At 44.2% G+C, this 18,915-nt stretch overlaps 1 protein-coding gene across 1 annotated transcript in view; it reads right to left on the reverse strand.

Moving 5' to 3' along the window:
• The window catches only part of LOC128066460 (transient receptor potential cation channel subfamily M member 1), a 64,777-nt gene extending 46,117 nt beyond the window's left edge, over positions 1–18,660 (reverse strand). The window contains exons 1-10 of the mRNA XM_052659520.1: positions 18,640–18,660; positions 17,594–17,673; positions 15,922–16,117; positions 12,634–12,847; positions 11,381–11,505; positions 10,522–10,693; positions 7,427–7,601; positions 6,445–6,568; positions 5,233–5,305; positions 4,256–4,356 (exon numbers count right to left, since the gene is read on the reverse strand). Of these exons, the coding sequence (XP_052515480.1) occupies positions 4,256–4,356; positions 5,233–5,305; positions 6,445–6,568; positions 7,427–7,601; positions 10,522–10,693; positions 11,381–11,505; positions 12,634–12,847; positions 15,922–16,117; positions 17,594–17,673; positions 18,640–18,660 (1,281 nt within the window). The remainder of the gene's footprint in view (positions 1–4,255; positions 4,357–5,232; positions 5,306–6,444; positions 6,569–7,426; positions 7,602–10,521; positions 10,694–11,380; positions 11,506–12,633; positions 12,848–15,921; positions 16,118–17,593; positions 17,674–18,639) is intronic.
• Positions 18,661–18,915: the final 255 nt, after the last annotated feature.

Consider the following 18,915-nt stretch of genomic DNA (forward strand, 5'->3'; position numbering starts at 1 on the left):
GGCTGTTTCAGTTGATGTGTGTTGTTGTCCAAAAGAAAGGGTGCTGAGAGGTAAATTCAAAGGCACCAAAAAGAAGTGTCTGTGGAAAGTGATGGAAACGAGAGAAAACAGCTGTGAGGGGCCGGAGATGACAAGTGAAACCACAGATGCTTGTGTGGAGAGAAGCCTGGGCTGAGGTCTCCTGGGTGTAACTGACAGGCACATGTTTCCAGAGATACAAGGGCCTTTGAAAGATACTGTAAGAAAGGGAATTCCTCTCAACGGACAGTAATAAAAGAATAGATAGTCTTGATGATGTAAGGAATATGCTAAGAAGAAAAGAGAGAATCAATTAGAAATGCAAGGGAGGGGCTTCCCAGGTGGCTCTGTGGTAAAGAATCTGCCTGCCAATGTAGGAGATACAGGTTTGATCCCTCGTCCAGGAAGATCCCTCATGCCCCAACTGCTGAGCCTGTGCTCACAGCCCGTCCTCCACAACAAGAGAAACCACTGTAGTGAGAAGCCTGTGCACCACAACTAGAGAGTAGCCCCCACACGCTACAACTAGAGAAAGTCCATGTGCAGCAATGAAGACCCAACACACTCAACAATACATACATAAATAAACTTATTCTTAAAAAAAGAAATGCAAGGGAAAGCAAACATCTATCTATTCAAATAAGGCAAGGTCTAAATATGAAGGAAACTCAAAGATCGCATAATTTAAACAATGGATGGACTGTACAAACCTTCATGCTTGTTGTGTTTTCCTTTGTATGGCCCCGGTTACTCACCCAGGGCTACCTTTCTTTCCCTTTGAGTTCAGCTACAATGTTAGGCTCAGCTGTGAACAATCTGTACAGAATCACAGTAAAATCTGCTGGTTTTTCCATTTTTAGAATTAACATAAAGACCTAGTATGGAGGATGGAGGAGGGCGAAATGAATAAAGATTGTTGAAAGGTACAAAGTCCTAGTTATAAAATAAATGCCATGGGATGTCATGTACAACATGGTGACTACAGCTGATAATTCTGTGTTGTGTATTTGAAAGTTGCTAAGACAGTAGATCTTATGAGTTCTCATCACAAGAAAAAAAATTGTAACTGTATGTGGTGACAGATGGTAATTAGACACATTGTAGTGATTTCATAATATATACAAATATTGAATTGCTATATTGTATACCTGAAACTAATATGTCATATGTCAATTATATCTCAATTAAAAATAAAATAAAAACAAGGACCTAATATACAGCACAGGGAACTATATTCAATGTCTTGTAATATGCATTAAATCTTCCCTGGTGGCTCAGCAGTAAAGAACCTGCCTGCCAATGCAGGAGATATGGGTTCAGTTGCTGGGGCAGGAAAATGCCCTGGAGAAGGAAATGGCAACCCACTCCAGTAGTCTTGCCTGGGAAATCTCACGGACAGAGCAGCCTGATGGGCTGTGGCCCATGGGGTCACATATAGTCGGACGTTACTGAGTGACTAAACAGCAACAAATAAGTATTAATGGAAAAGAATCTGAAGAAGAATAAATACAGATCTATACAAATGTACAACTGAATCACTTTGCTGTACACATGAAACTAACACAACATTGTAAATCAACCATACTTCAATTTAAACAATAAAGAAAAAAAATATGTATGTCTTAAATGAGAATTTCATTAGGAATTTGTTTGAAGGTTGTCCCTCCTACATTGAGAATATAAAGTATATTTGATCATAAATAAATATATACCATAATGAGATACTACTACTTATCATTAAAGAAGCTAAAATTTTTTTTAAAACCTGCCAATGCCAAGAAACCCTCTTACATTGCTCATGGGAATGTAAAATGCTACAGCTCCCTTGGAAAGCAGAACATGGGGACAACTGAGGGGCTTTCGGAGGTGGGCGTGAGGGCTCTGCTTTTCATGGCATGCTCGGATTTGTAATCTGCTTTTCAAACCATATTTATGCATTTACTGAATAACAGAAAGCAAAGAACACTAAGCAGCATGAAAATGGAAGTCAGAGAGAATTTAACGCCAACATAAGAGTGAAAAATGAAATTATAAAATATTGACAGTATTGCTGAATTTTTCTAGGGGGAGGTGGTCACGAGTGATTGTTTCCTTTGTTTTGCTTGTCTGTATTTTCCACACTTTCTAGAAACCGCTTATTGCTTCTATAACAAGAAAGTGGGTGCAGGCCATTACTTCAGCCTGGCACCCTGTGTGTGTGATGTGTTCCCCAGGTCAGGCCCTTTCTGTAATCCTGAAAACCTGGCTCTCTCGGTGTGGCTGATTCAGAGCTGTGTCTTCATAAAGCTGCCCTTCAAAGAGAAAAACCAACCAAGGTCTGGGATTCCTCTTTCTGAGTAGACGGTCTCCAGAGCTCATGACACTGCCCTTCCTGCCAGCCCTGTCTTGGAGCTCTTAGCTTCTCTGCCTCATCACCACTCATGGACCGGTTCACTTTGCTCGAAAATCCTTTACCAAGAGTAGACAAACCGGGAGATTCAAAACGAAATTAAAATATGTAAGGTGTGGTAGTGTTCTTTTAACTTGTGTAGTTCAATAAACAACACGCATAAACCACTCCCCAAACTTGTATCTTATTCCTTTAATACACTTCTCTGATTCCTTACCCCTGGAGGAAGAAATGGCAACCCACTCCAGTATTCTGGCCTAAAAAATTCCATGGACAGAGGAGCCTGATGGGCTACAGTCCATGGGGTTGCAGAAAGTTGGACATGACTGAAGCCACTGAGCACACATGCACACACTGATTGCTTAAATTCTTCACACTAATTGGATAAAAGGTAACTGTGAAAATGAGATGTACTTTGAAGGTACATGCCAGGCCTGTTTTGAGAAATAAGGTTTTTAAAGTTTGACATGAACCCTCTAGATATTCCAAACCCCCTTTAGAAGCAGCAGAGCCCTAATTCTGCAAACAAAAATTTTCCCGAAGTCCCAATACACAAAACCTATCAAAGAAACTGCTTTTTTAAAAAAAAAATAATTTAAAAAAATTGAAGTATAGTTGATTTACAATGTTCTGCTAATTTCTGCTGCTGCTGCTGCTGCTGCTAAGTCGCTTCAGTTGTGTCTGATTCTGTGCAATCCCATAGATGGTAGCCCACCAGGCTCCTCTGTCTCTGGGATTCTGCTATACAGCAAAGTGATTCAGTTATAAATAAACACATATATTACATTTTAAAAATTCTTTTCCATTATGATTTATCCCAGGAGACTGAATAGAATTCCCTGTGCTGTACAGTAGGACCTTGCTGTTTATCCATCCTAGATATAGCAGTGTGCATCTGCTAATCCCAAACTCCCAGTCCATCCTTCCTCTACTCCTCTCCCACTTGGTAACCACAAGTTGTAAAGAAGCTGCTTTGATTGAAGCAGCAGGAGGCTGCTGAGAGTTGTTCATCATGCCTGCTCATATCTGCACACACATGCCCCCACACCACACCCATGTACAACCACACACACACACACATACACAGATCCCACAGACATACACTGCATGCACGGTAAACCACACCACACATCCACACATACATTTCACACCCTACACACATACTGCACATAGATACACGTATACAATACACCAAACCACATACAAACATACCACGCCCCAAAGACTACACACAAAGGTCAAACACATAGTCCCCTAGCCCTCTGGGGTTTCATAGAACATAGTTTAAAAATCAATGCTTTCAATGCAATCATTGTATTTCATTTTAATGAGCAATCTTCTTTCTTCTTCTTAAAAGTGTAAAAACCCATGTTCACCAGCAATGATAAAATATTTAGTGCTCTTTATTCAGGAGCACTGGTTTGAATCTGAAGTTAGTGCCAGGAGCTCTTATTTCTTGCTGGTTCTTTGAAATGACACAGCAACATCTCCTAATAATCCTAACAACTAGACATTGTTGGTGTTAGTTGCTTAGTTGCGTCCGACTCTGAAACACCATGGACTGTAGCCTGCCAGGCTCCTCTGTTCATGGGATTCTCCAGGCAAGAAAAACTGGAGTGGGTTGCCGTGCCCTCCTCCAGGGGATCTTCCTGATCCAGGAATCAAATCACATCTTGTGCATCACAGGCAGATTCTTTACCATCTGAGCCACCAGGGAAGCGACCAGACATTGGGTCATCAGAAACCCCAGAAGATTTTCTGAGATCCACAGCACAAGGGAGCTTGTACTAATACACCCTCTGTACAAAGTCATGACAAACAGTATAGATTGAAAACACTTAGTTTCACCGGCCAGCGGGGCCCAAAGACAAAGATCTGACTCCGAGCTATGTCCACACGGTTCCAAGCCAGGGCCAAGCTCAGCTGGTCCGGAGCCGATGCATTTGTTCCTGGAAGGCAAGAGACGGGGCAGTTCTCACCTCATGCCTGGACTGTGGTGGGTTGTGGGGGAAGGGGCTGGGTGGGGAGCATGGGCTTCCACAGACTGGCTCAGCATCTCACCCTTTTCTCTGGCCCCTGAGTGACTCAGTATTTTCTAAGAGCTGGCTGGGAGGAGGATGGAGGCAACCTCTTTCCATGTCAGGAAAGAGGTTTCTGTCCCTGGGGGGAACAGAGGAGGAAGCCAGCGACCCCATTTTCCTATTCTGCAAGAGGGCGGGAGCCCTGGGGCCACCCAGACACCCGCCAGGCCAGGTCAAGGGGCATTGCTCCTCCAGATCAAAGGGGAGCACAGTCCAGGGTACCAGCCCCTACTGCAGGGAGACCAGCTCAGTACCACCAGGAGGCTGGCCCAATGGGGACCCCTGCCCCTCTCTCCTCCAGCACCCTCCCCTTCGCAGTGGAGGAGGGAGGTGACTCCTCAAGCAGCCAGGTGGCAGCCTATCATTAGGAGAGTCTGGGAAAATTGACAAAGTGCAGTGACAGGGATCACAAATGAAAAATTGTTTCATGCTTACCCTCTCTGAGCTGAAACCTGTCATGAGCTAGCTGTCAATGGAAACTGGTTCTTAGCCATCAAGAACCAGTGAACCATTGCTCCCTCCTCCCAGAAAAGTCCCCCTCCAGAGAACCCACTTGGAGCCTCATCATGTTACCACAGCTTTAGACTACAATAACTCTAGGCAGCCTGGCCAGCTCAGGGTTCCATCCCCAGCAGACACATTTCCTGGCGGGAGGAGGTTGCAGGGGGAGGGTTTCCTGGCCAAGAGTGGGGCCTGGAGAGGCCAGCATGGAAAGGACAGGAGGAGCCATTTCCGAGAGCTCACCTTTCAGCAGGGCAGTTAAAATCGCCATCTCGATGTCTTGCTGACCCTCAGAACCCATCCTAAACACAGTGACCTGAAAATAGATTAATTGTGAAAAGACTGAGTAAAGCAAAGCGGAAATTGAGAGGGAGAATTAGAGTGTTGCTTAAAAAAAGGACCTCAGAGGCCAATGTTAATACAACCATCCCTAGAGCAAGGGGATTTTCCATCAGGGCCTTCTGATTTCCAGAAGGGACAGCATTTTGTATCCTCACCGGGACCTTATTTTATTCTTCACCCCACGTGGAGCTGAAAGAGCCCATGCAGGACATGCATGCTAATATCTAAATGGCTACTGAAAGTGACAAAGGCATCTCTACTCAGATTTGATACATTTGTAGGAAATTTGTAGATTTAGAATTTTGAAGAATGCCTGTGTAACAAGAGTGCGTCTTCCTTATAATTGAAGAGGTAAAAGTCTTCCCTGGTAGCTCAGACTGTAAAGAATCTGCCTGCAAAGTGGGAGACCCAGGTTCTATCCCTGGGATGGGAAGATCCCCTGGAGAAGGGAATGGCAACCCACTGCAATATGCTTGCCTGGAGAATCCTACGGACACAGGAGCCTGGAGGGCTACAGTCCAGGGGTCGCAAAGAGTCAGACACAACTGAGTGACTAACACTTTCACTTTCCCCTTGAAGGAGGCAAAGGGTAGAAAATATTGAGGGTATTTGGTAGAATTTTCTAAGCACACCTGAAAGCATGGTGTGTGTCACTCCTCAGTGCTTTATTTATTTAATTTTTTCATAAACTTTTTGGCTACACTACACAGCATGTGGGTCTTAGTTCCCTGACTAGGGATCGAATCCAACCAAGCCCCCTGCAGTGGAAGCATAAAGTCTTAAGCATAGGGGCCACAAGGGAAATCCCTGTGACTCCAACACTGTAAATCTCATTGATGACATCAGCCTCAGAACTGGTGGGATGCGGCCTGAGGTGCCCTGACACACACAAGATCCTATGCACCTGTATCCCTACTCTGAGGAGAACCTGCCTATGCTTTACCTGCTTCCCTCACATGGACAGAATCGCCAGCTGGGTCAGGGTCTGTAAACTGCCTCTTGGAAAAGCCTGAATGGAAATAGGAACAACTTCATCCTGCACACATCGGCAGCATCAGAAAGGAAACAATTTTCTCTGTGGAGCTGCCTCGAGAACCCACTCAAGACACTTACCAGTTCTTTCTTCTTCATGCACTCCATGATCATTGCAAACAGCTGATGTGATTGTGTCTTGTTGTAATTAAATGTTTTTTGGATGGTCACTATAAGCTGATCCCTGAGGGAGTCACTGATTATCCTGTTTGAAGGAGATGGGAGAAAGAAGAAAACACAGGTGAAATCCATATGAATAAATCTATATGAGTCAGGGGTCCCCAGCTTCCAAGATCTAATAATGCCTGATGATCTGAGGTGGAGCTGATGTAATAATAAAGGGCACAATCAACGTGATGTGCTTGAATCATCCCAAAACCATCCCTCTGTCCCCTGTCCATGGAAAACTGTCTTCCACAAAACTGATCTCAGGTGCTAAAAAGGTTGAGGACTGCTGAATGTGATAATGTCTGGTATCTCTGGTTTGAAAATTAACCATTGGAGGATATTCCAGGATACCAGGATAGGAGTCCAAAAGGGACCACAGTCAACAGCTGCATTTACGCTTGTCCTAAATTTCAGGCTGTGTGAGTGCTTAGTCGCTAAGTTGTGTCTGACTCTTTGTGATCCCATGGACTCTAGCCCACCAGGCTCCTCTGTCCATGGGATTTCCCAAGCAAGAATACCAGAGTGGGTTGCCTTTTCCTACTCCAGGGGATCTTCCTGACCCAGAAATTGAACCTGAGTCTCCTGCATTGGCAGGCAGATTCTTTACCGCTGAGCCAGCTGGGAAGCTCCAAATTTCAGGCTATTAGGTTGAAAACCTTAGAAGGGAAAATGAAGTTGAGAGAGAATGTATACCCTCCCCCTGCCCAAGAAAGAATCCATAAGAAACATTGCTTCTGAGAGCACCCTCACCTACTGACCCTGGGAAGTGGGAGAGTAGAGCTAGAAAAACTTCCTTCTCTTATATTTTTGGGCTGGCTAGCCATACCACGACTCCTTCTGGGCCTCACAAGAGGCAATTCAAACCCCACCCTTCCTAACACATCAGAGTTCCTACCCTCCTTCCTCCGAGTACTTGTGAGCAAAGGACAGGATGTCTGAGGCCCGGCCGCTGCCATCACAGACCACCACGGGGACTGGCGGATCTTCTCGGAGATATTCCAGAACGATGGAAACCACGTTAGGGCCCCCTTCCACCACAAGGCCCACGAGGGGCACGCCCTGCCCCAGCCCTGCAACACATACCACATCCAAGTTCAGACCACTGTCAAGGCCCCATCTGACCCCTTGCTCTGACTCCTGAAACATGGAGAAGAAGGAAACCCTTAGGCCTGGACGTGCGCTTACAGAGGGTTAGTTTTCACTGGGAGAGTTGAAGGCCCTCAGGATGTGATGGCTGCTCACGTTCTTTTATTAAAAGCCCACATCATAGCCTTATTGGAAAAAGCAGAGCCTTAAAATGACGAACTTGACAACACATATGTGGTTCAACTGTATGTATCACTCACATGGCTTACAAGATGCTTCAAGGTGAGATGCGAGAAACATGGAAGATTCTTCTTGCTAAAAGAATACTTCCCTGCTACCCTGTCCTGGGTGATGTTCCCATTCTGGATGGCTGTCCCTTCAAGAATGACACTGCAGATGGTGTCTGGACCAGTGCTAGGAAAGCTCCATTCTATAATACCAGCCTCATGTGAATTAGCCTTAGGAGATGGGGCCAGTCACCAGGCCACCCTGAACTGCAGCAGACCATCAGTAAGAGGTGAATCACCCCAGGGCCTCCTCTGCCTCCTGAAGGAGCAATGGATGTAAAGTATAAGAAACTGTGAGGCTGTCAAGTCAAGGCGGTCTGTCAACCTCAAGCGGTGCTATGAATGTGCAGTGTTGTTATAGTAGGTATAGTAGCTGTTGATTAGCCTCCAGTGCCTGGAATAGGCAGTGAGTTATCTAAGAGGGCAAAGGCATGGGCCATCATTAGCTCGCCAGTTAATAACTTGTTCCCATAAAGAATCATATATATATATGTGTGTGTATATATGTATATATATATACATACACACACTTTGTTGTACAGCAGAAATTAACACAACATTGTGAATCAGCTATATTTCAATAAATATATACTGATTAAAATTGTGTTTCCACAAACATCATATATATATGTGGAATCTAGAAAATTGGTACAGATGATCTTATTTGCAAAGCAGAAATAGAGACACAGATGTAGAGAAAAACCAAGAGGCGGGGGAGTAGGATGAATTGACAGATTGGGGTTGACATATATATACAACCAGGTATAAAATAAGTAACTAACAAGAACCTATTGTACAGCACAGGGGACTCTACTCAGTGCTCTGTGGTGATCTGAATGGGAAGGAAATCCAGAAACAGAGGGGATACATGTATACATATAGCTGATTCACTGTGCTGTACAGAAGAAACTAACACAACCTTGTAAAGCAACTTCACTCTCATAAAAATCAATTTTAAAAATAATAACTTCCCCCTGAGTCCTCCCTCTGCCTCTATGAGACAACAGGACTCTTCTGAACATGGTAGGACAAGCCGACTCTGGTGGCAGAACCAGAAGGTGGGCTCCGGGAAGCAGGTGGTAACAGGCGTGCCTCAAGAACCCAGGATTCTGGGTAGGAGGGGAGATAGTGGGAGTGAAGGAGCAGCAGAGACCCATTTTCCTACTTCACAATTTTACCCTCAAACTGGCCAGGACAGACTATGTTCTGAGCATGTTTCCCCAGTGTCTGTTTGTTGTGATGGGAGTTATCTGATCTCGGTGAATAAGGCAGTGAATAGAAGACATGTCCTTGGTCTCACGGTTCTGAAGGACTCTGGATAGGAACTGCCAGCACAGCTGGGAGAAGGTCTAAGAACTTCAAGCAGGGGAATTGAGAGGTTCTGGTTTGCTTCCACAGTGCATTTCTATAGTCAGTAACTCTTAAATATTTTGAACTTTTTTTTTTTTTTTTGCTTGCACTTCAAGACATGCAGGATCCTACTTCCCTGACCAGGGCTAGAACCCATGTCTCCTGCAATGGAGGCATGGAGTCCTAACTGCTGGACTGACATGGAAGTCCCACTGTGAACAGCTTTGCAGTCTCCTACCAGAGTAATCTCAGTAATATTCATTTCAGAAGCTATGTGTTGAGGGTCTGGTATGTACCAGGCAGGCTCTCTAGCCAAGAGATGCTAGAGAAATGGACCAACCAAGAGATGCTGGAGAAATGAATCAACCAAGAGATGCTGAAGAAATTGGACCAAGACTATGCAGACTTGCCCTTGAGATTTTCAACCTCTGCAAGGCTTGACATTTGAGATCTTCAGGACTTCAGGGACCCAATCACCTTCTTTTCTAAAAACAGAGGAAAGCTGGTTCTTCATGGTTCAGGCTGGACTACTGAAGCTCCGTGCTGTGGGAGGTGACGACTGAGCACCCCTTTGCTGTCCCTGCCCCACTCAGAACCCTGGGCAAAGGATGACAAAGGGAAGCCCACAGGTCACATGGGCAGGGGAGGCTGGGCGGTGTGAACATGCACGTGGCCAGAACAGCAAAAATGTGAGAGCCATCAGCCAGGCAGCTGCTGCTTGGAAATCCACAACTTTTCATAGCACGCTGTCTCATTCCAACTACACTGCAGCCCCACAGACCCTTTAATTATCATTCACAATGACCATTTCCCAGGTCTAGAATGTCTTTTGCAATCTTACCAATAATGGTTACAACAAAATACGCTTTAAGATCGTTTGACCATTGTTTGACATTAAGAATCACTGGAGTTTGAACCGTCACTTTGCTGTACAGAAGAAATTAACTTAGCATTGTAAATCAAATATACTCCAATAAAAATTATTTTAAAGTAACGACAGTCATTACAAGAAATGAGAACCACTGTCAACATGGTGGGGAATGCCATCACCATGACAACGGCTGCAGGGCTGTTTCTCGGGTCTGCACTCCTTGTGAACTTGGGGAAAAGCATCCTAGTGCAGCTCGAGGAGTGGGATTTGGTCGGTGGCCATGGGAAAGGGTCTTGCTATGGTCGAATAGGAGTCGAGGGAAGGCTGTAAATGCCTGCGGGCAGTCTCTTCTCCAGCCTGTTTTGTAGGACAGCCCCGACCCGTGGAACAACTTACTCGTGTTGATCTTCTGCAAAGAAATGTGCTTCTCTAGCTGCCGTCTCAGCATCACCTCGGCCCCATACTTGCCCAGGGTGCCATTGTCAGCCAGGATGAAGTGCGTGTGAGAGTTGTTGAGCACGGAGAGCTTACTCAGGGGGTTGGACATGGTCTGGTACACCCGTGTCACCTGATGAAATGCACAGCACAGTTCAGAGCTGCAGAACTTCGACAGTAAGACTAACAGGAGAAACAAAAACACTCAGATGTGGAGCTACGGCTTCATCTAATTGTGCACTTCAACCTGCTCTGCCTTCCCTAGCCTCTCTATTGAAAGGTTTTTTTTTTGTTTGTTTGTTTCTAAGTTTTATATTAAATTAGAAAAAATACTTTCATCATGACAACCCAGTATCTTAATTTTGCAATTAAAAACATTTTTTTCATATTTTGGCCAAACCTCATGGGATGCGGGATCTTAGTTCCCTGACCGGGGATTGAACCCACATCCCCTGCAATGGAAGCATGGAGTGTTAACCACTGAAGCAACAGGGAAGTCCCAACATCCCAACATTTTAGATCATGCCCTTCTTCAGGGGATCTTCCCTACCCAGGGATAGAACCTTCATCTCCTGCACTGGCAGGCAGGTTCTTTACTGCTGAAGCACTGGGCGGGGGGCGGGGGGGGGGGGGGGGCGGTCAGTATCCTGCTTGAAGTCTTGTATCATCATTTTGCAAGATGTTACTGCTAATGAAAGGGAAAAGGCTACATGAGACCTCTCTTTATTATTTCTTACAACTGCAGGTGAAATCTACAATGACATCAAAATAAAGCCTTCAGTTTTTAAAAATTGCACACCTCTGGGGAGAAAATACTTACATCCCTTCCTATCAGGTCTTCCTTGTTCTCCACAATGCCCCAGGGAGCAATTCCTATAGCACAGACCCGGCCTCTGGACTTGGAGGAGTGGTCCTTCAAGGCATCCCCCACATGGCTGATGACACCTGTGAGCAGCCGTAAGTCATATTTGCAGGCCCTTTACCTCCCATCAAATCACTTTTCAGGAACTTTAGGGATCCCTGCTCTGAGCTGCTCCACTTCCTGCAGAACAGGGTTGAATCACTGAAAGTCTGAGCTCATAAAAACTAGTCATCCTGCATTAGCTCCTAGGAAAGGGAAAATAAAAACCAAAGCAACTGTACAGGAATTTTCTTTACAAGTTTCCAAAACCTAAGGATGGATGAAGCAAGGGTCTCCCTTTGTCTGCATTCAGCTAAAGCTGAGAGTCAGATGGCCAGGTGTGTTTCTCAACCTCTCTGGGCCTCAGTGATGGGAAAAGAATTGTCAGAAGCCTCAGTGAAAATGAGGCTTTGTCCAGTGCTCACGTCAAAGAATAGCATATAGTAGGTGCCAGAGATGTTGACCATTATCATGATCATACCAAAATAAATACCAAGATACCACATAAAATTTCACTTCTGCCATAAACATTATTGTTACCAACCAGGGTTCTTGGCCTTCCCCCATCAATAGAGATCGCCTAGAGGCCAGACAAGATTCTGGCAAGACTTTATTGGGGTCCCTGCTGCTGCAGGAGGGGTAGTGAGAACAAACAACAGGTGCCCTTGCTTGCTCCCCAAGGTGGGGTGAGCTGGTTCCTTACATGGAGTGAGGATCAGGAGTGTGTCCAGGGGTGAGTCTGGAGGGGTGGCTTAGGTGTTTTGCCCACCTATTAGGTGGTGCTGTGTGCAGGGGGCATGCACAATACTGTTTTTGCTCCTGATCCCCTGCTTTTGCTCCAGGCTCTTCAGAAGTGGCAGTTATTTTTTTGTTTTCAGTCTCTTTGTAACTTTGGGTCCAGAATTTGTCCCAACTGTGCATACACATAGACACTGTTTAGTCCCATAAAAATAACTTTATGAGACTCTCTCTTTAGTTACTTTGATTTTGTATCTCAAGGAGAGGTGTGTCCAGGTGCCAGCGCTGCAGCGAAGGGTCTCAGGACCCAGCCTGTCTCAATCTCAGGATGTAGCATATTTTGTTTCTTGATCTTAATTATCCCAAAGCTTCTAGGGAATCACAGTGATCTCAGGGTCTCCACATTCACAGCCAGGGAGAGGGCCGACACTTACCCGTGCTGACGCCCCCGGTGAAGATCCAGGCCCCAGTGGTCATGGCAGCCTTGATCAGGCCTTTCCCGAAGACCTGCTTCAGCTTGGGCTGCATCTCAAAGTTCTGAAGGCCCCCATGCACGGATATTAAGAGCTTGGGGAGCTCCAGCTGCCAGTCTCTCACCATGAGATGAAGCAGCGAGTCTGGCTTGGTGTCGTAGGAGACCCGGATATACTGCAAAAGAGGGTGTGGCCCTCAGCACCCTTTCTTGGGTCTGACCCTCGTGTCACTGTCACTCCGGTTCAAGTGACAGTTTCCTGCCTTTCTCTCTGGCAGGGATCTGGGGCCCTCTGTGCAAGTCCGTGGCCACACAATGGGAAGGAACACTGGAGGGTTGCCAGATTCGGCAAGTAAAAATATAGAATGCATAGCTAAACTTGAATTTTACATGAACAATGGAACATGTTTTAGTATAAGTATGCTTCCTGCAATATTTGGGGCATCCTTAAAAATTACATGTTATTGATCTGAAATTCAAGTGTAATTGGGGGTATTGTATTTTACCTGGCAAACCTTATCTTTTATTTTTTCATTGCCTTGTGTTGTGTGAGTGTTAGTCATGTCAGACTCTTTGTGACCCCCTAGACTGTAGCCCACCAGGCTCCTCTGTCCACGGCATTCTCCAGGCAAGAATACTGGAGTGGGTTGCATTTTTCATTGCCTTAGGATGATTTATTTTGTCAAAGTTCTCAGCCAATTTTCCTAGTATCAGAACTTCTATAATGACAATAATTAATACTGAGAGTAAAAGGAATCCTGAAAGTGTCCAATACTGAAAGATATTACGATTAGCAAAGATTTATTTTTAATTATTTAACTAGCTTGTTAAAAATTATGTGCATTGCAAATAGGTTCATCTGTACCGTTTTTCTAGATTCCACATATATGCATTAATATGTGACATTCGTTTTTCTGTTTCTGACTTATAGCAGAAAATAACACAATATTGTAAAGCAACTATACTCCAATAAAAAATATTTTTAAAGTAAATAATCCCCAAAAAATTAAGTACTGTCACACACATGCACAAATGTCTGCAAATTAACAAATTTGTCAGAAATTTTGTAGAAACAAATTTGTAGAAAATGAAACCAAAGTTCAAAGGAAACACATTCTAAAATTTCAAAGCAAAGACCATTTATAGTTCTAAACAACAATTGAAACACTTCTTCACTGTGTCTAGCATTCATAGGAGCACAGAAATTACTCCAGATTGATTTTATTTCTGGATACTTTTTGTTCATTGGAAACTTCTAAGAAATATGCCTGTTAGGTTTACAAAAATTTTAGAGCAATTTAGGAATTTATCTACTTTATGTAAAGCTTTTTAACAATTGGTCATTGTTGGGCTATATTTCATGTGCTCATGATCCGTTGCTAAATTACATTGTTCAAGCCAGGGATTCCTCCAAGCCCATGGAAGAAAGCGAAATCCAGTCGAATCCAGTGATAGTCAACTCAATCCCCCTCCCCTTCCACCCACCCAAATCCCAAATCTGTTTTCCTGGACCATCTCTCTTTTACTATTGAATCAGAAACATGTATAACAGGTCAAAGCTGACTGCGGTAAAGCTCTGTGCATGCTTACGTGCTCAGTCACTCAGTCGTGTCCAACTCTTTGCGACCCCATGGACTGTAGCCCACCAGGCTCCTCTGTCCATGGGATTTCCTAGGCAAGAATATTGGAGTGGGTTGTCATTTCCTTCTCCAGGGGGTCTTCTCAACCCAGGAATCTAACTTGAGTCTCCTGCACTGCAGGCAGATCCTTTACCACTGAGTCACCAGGGAAGCCTATAGAACCCAAGGTGTGGAGGAGGGATAAACTGGGAAATTCCGGTTGACATTTACCCACAGTACTATACATATAATAGAGAACTAATAAGGACCTCCTGTATAACACAGGGAACTTGCTCATGGTCTGCATGGGAGCAGACTATAAAAGATTGGATATATGTATATGTATAGCTGATTCACTTTGCTATATACCAGAAACTAACACAACATTGAAAATCAGCTGTAGTCCAATAAAAAATTTTTTAAAAAAGGTCCCAAGCTGGCTCAGCTGGAATGTGGCTCCAGATGCTGGACAGGATGTCTTAGAGGGGATGGGTGCTGGAAATGGGGGTTGTAACTGATCTTGGGGCTGGACCTTTCCCTTAAGATGAAGAAGAGGTTAATGAGTCCATGCACTGGCCCCTGTAAAATGCCTCTTTGTGTCCTGGCCAGTAGGCAGGGCGCCCTTCTGGAAGACCCAGTGCTATGGTATTTGCTTGGAACACTTCTGAATTTTATCTGAACAATGATGTTGGGCCAGTGAAATAGAATAAAATAGCAAAAAATGGCCTGACAGGGACCGTGGGAGTATTATTTAGAATGGGCTGAAAGGGATCCCAGTGCTGCCGCCTCCCCTTTCTGGCAGGGCTCCTCAGAAAGGCAGAGGGCACTCCCTGTTTACATGCAAATGTGAAAGGCCGCCGTCTTCTTGTCTTCTTGGACCAGCTGAATGCCTGCCAAGGGAGGCTGGGCTTGGACTTCAGAGAGAAATATTTCCAGGCGCTCCTCACCCATTTAAGGGTGGCTCAATGCCGGCAGTTATTTAATAGAAAAGACAAAACAAAGCCCCAAACAACCCTAAAAACCAAATGACATAATTCGTCTCTTATCCCTGGAGATGGAACAGTTTCTTTGTAGAGTCCGGCTGGACTTCGATTCTTAGTATAGATTTTATTGTGTTTCCCTGGTGGCTCAGTGATAAAGAGCCTGCCTGGCAATGCAGGAGATGCATGTTCGATCCCTGATTCAGAAAGATGCCCTGGAGAAGGAAATGACAACCCACTCCAGTATTCTTGGGACTTCCCTGGTGGCTCAGACAATAAAGAATCTGTCTGCAGTGCAGGAAACCTGGGTTCAGTCCCTGGAGGAGGAAATGACAACCCACTCCAGTATTCTTGCCTGGCAAATTCCATGGAAAGAGGAGCCTGGAGGGCTGCAGTCCAGGGAATTGCAAAGAGTCAAACACAACTGAGCACAGCACAGCATGTGCTCTTCATCATAGTGCCCAGTTTCCAAATCTCACGGCTAAAATTGGAGTGTGCAGATATATTTCTTGTCTTTACAATGAAAACTCTAGGAAGATTGCATCACGCCCTTGAAAGAAGACCCAGGTGTCTACGGTCTCAGAGTCTGGGAGGCTGGGCCTCTGATGGAGGCTGTGGCTTTGTGACACCCCTTCCCAAGGCCTCTCTTACCATGGCTTTGTTGGAGTATCCACCACCCTGAAATTCAAGAATCCCATAGGAATCTGTGGGGTAGCTCTGGGTGTGTTTGCCAACAGACCATTTTTCTGGTTGAACTTCCGCCAGCTTGTTTTCCTCTCCATTTTTGCTGGCTGTTACACTTGGCAGAGGGGGAATGTGTTGGTTGGTGAGCTGGCCACAGCAACACCTGAAAACAAAGACAAAGCTTGGTCTTTCTAGAACATTCTCCTTCTTACACTGCATTAACCTGAATAGAAGCAGACTAACACTTTCCTCATCCAGTTTTACTGGGGACAGAAATACCCCTTATGGTGTCCTTTTCCAGATAATCAGTGCATATCTATTTCCACACCAGACTATTTTAAACACATTGGATGACTGCCCTTCCTTACTGAACACATCTTAATTCTTTTTCTTTTAAGAATTGTTGTATTTATTTTAAATTTTTTATTAAAAAATTTATTTATTTATTTATTTTTGGCTGTATTGGGTCTTCGTTGTTGCATCCAGGCTTTCTCTAGTTGCAGTGAGTGGGGGTACTCTATAGTTAAGTTGAAGACTTTTCATTGCAGTGACTTCTCCTGTTGTAGAGCAAGGGCTCCAGAGCGCAGGCTCAGTAGTTGTAGCACAGGGATTTAGTTGTCCCACGGATGTGAGATCTTCCCAGACCAGGGATTGAACCTGTGTCCCCTGCAGTTGGCAGGCAGATTCTTAACCACTGGACCACCAGGGAAGTTCTTTAATTCTTTTTGGTGTTTTGACAACATGATTATGGCCACCAATCACTGAAATTCTGTGACAAAGGACACTCATTCTCCACCCACCCCCCCCATATAGAGTTGACCCTCAAGGATTTTTCAATATTGCTAAATTCTTCCATTGCTTTAGTAAAACATTTCTCTACACAAATTAACATTGAAAGTGTATTTGTTTTGCCGCTCATACTTTTGGTGTCAATTCAAAGAATCATTTGCCAAATCCAAGGTCATGAAGATTAACTTCTACATTTTTGTCTAAGAACTTTATAGATTTAGCCCTTATATCTGATATGTGATAGATTTGGAGTTAATTTTTATATGTGGTGTGAGGTAGGGGCTTAAAGCCATTCCTTTGTGCCTTGATGTCCAGTTGTTTCAGCATCATTTGATGAAGAAACTAATCTTCCCCCATCAGGTTAGGTAACCTTGCCAAAAAATCATAGACAAGTCATAGACAAGTGGGTTTCTTTCTGGACTCTCAGTTCTATTACATTGGTCTTTATGTCTACCCTTATTCCAGTACTACACTACCTTGATTAGTGTAGAACTGTAGAAAGTTTTGAAACCAGGTAACATGAGCCCTTCTACTTTGTTCTTTTTTATAGGATTGTTTTGGTTATTTTGGATCCCTTGCAATTCCATGCCAATCAGCTTGTCGATTTCTATAAAGAAGTCACCCAGAACTCTGATAGGGATTACATTGAATCTGTAGGTCATTTTGGCTGTCTGCATCCTGATGGAGGAGTTTATAGCCCAGGTGACTCTCTGCTTAATGACTCACATGGAGAATAAGTTCTGGGCATCCTTGACTCCTCCTCCCTTTCCTTCAAACACCAGAATAGTTGCTGGCAGCTGGTGGACAAGGGCTATTTTGAATAACATCTTAATTATGGCTTCCAATTTACCTGTTTGGGTCTTTATTGCTGGGAATGACAAAGATACACTCTCGTTTGCAAAAAGTTTTTTCTATCCAAGCTTTCTGTCCCTAGAAGAGGAAAAAAGTGGACATTAGACTGAGATATTCCCAAACCAACCTCAGAATTCATTATTTTACTTTTATAAAATGAATAGTAACAGGGAGTCTGCCCAAAACATCTGAATAAACACCTCCAAGAATGGTGAATGCAAGCCTTTCAGGATCTTAGCTCTGGTTCTTTTTAAGAGAAATGGCTCAGAAATATGCTTTTGTGGTTTCCGTAGGGCTAGGAAACCTGTGCTTTGCATGAAAATCAGAGTCTACAGAAGGGGAATGTTGGTGCCCCTAGAGACAGCCAGTGTCCTGCGGAGCCTGGTGTGGACCTGAGTTATTGGAAAAGCTGACAAAATTGTCAGTCTCTGATCAGGTCTTTGTTTTGTTTTGTTTTTCCTTAAGATGTGTGTGTGTGTGGACCATTTTTAAAGTCTTTACTGAATTTGCTACAATATTGTTTCCATTCATGTTTTGTTATTTTGGCCACAAGGCATGTGGGATCTTAGCCCCTGGATCAGAGATGGAACCCATGTCTGTCGCATTGGGAAGCAAAGTCTTAACCACTGGACCAACAAGGAAGTCATTCTGATCAGGTCTCCAATTTGCTGACAAGAACCTGGTCTTCTCTAGACTCCCAGGCCCCATTGCACTATAGTCATTTTATAAGTAATGTTTCTAACTGGTGCTCAGATTCACCAACTGTTACTTTTATAATTAAAAATATTGAAGATTGTGAAAAACTGGGGCCTCGTGTAACATTGATGCTGGGGCTGGAAATTGGTACATTTACCATCAGGGGTTATTTGGCAATCATTTGTTGTAGTTACAAAGCTTATATGTTTTCACTTGCCATTTTTTAGGATTTTATTCTACAAATATGCCTGAACAAGCTGACACAGGCCCAAAGCTATTTACTGCATCACTGTCTGTGATATCAAAAGGCTGGGAGTCACCTACTGCTTATCAGTAGGGGATTGTTACCCAAATCATGGAATTAGTCATCGATGCAATTCTTTGACAAAACAAACAAAATTTTTGAAAGAGAATAGGATGTTCTTATTCTATCGATAGGGGAAAATCACTGAGCTATGGTAAGTGAAAAAGCAAGCCACAGGATAATTTCTAGAAAATAGACACCATGTATGGGAATGATACCCCAGGAGCAGCTGGCAGTGGTTCCCTCAGAAGGAGACCTAGAGGCCTCAGGGACCTGGGTGGAAAGGAGGTGCCCATAGCCTGGGGCCCTGCTTAGTTTTT

Source organism: Budorcas taxicolor, chromosome 21, assembly GCF_023091745.1.
Source record: "Budorcas taxicolor isolate Tak-1 chromosome 21, Takin1.1, whole genome shotgun sequence".
NCBI lineage: Eukaryota > Metazoa > Chordata > Mammalia > Artiodactyla > Bovidae > Budorcas > Budorcas taxicolor.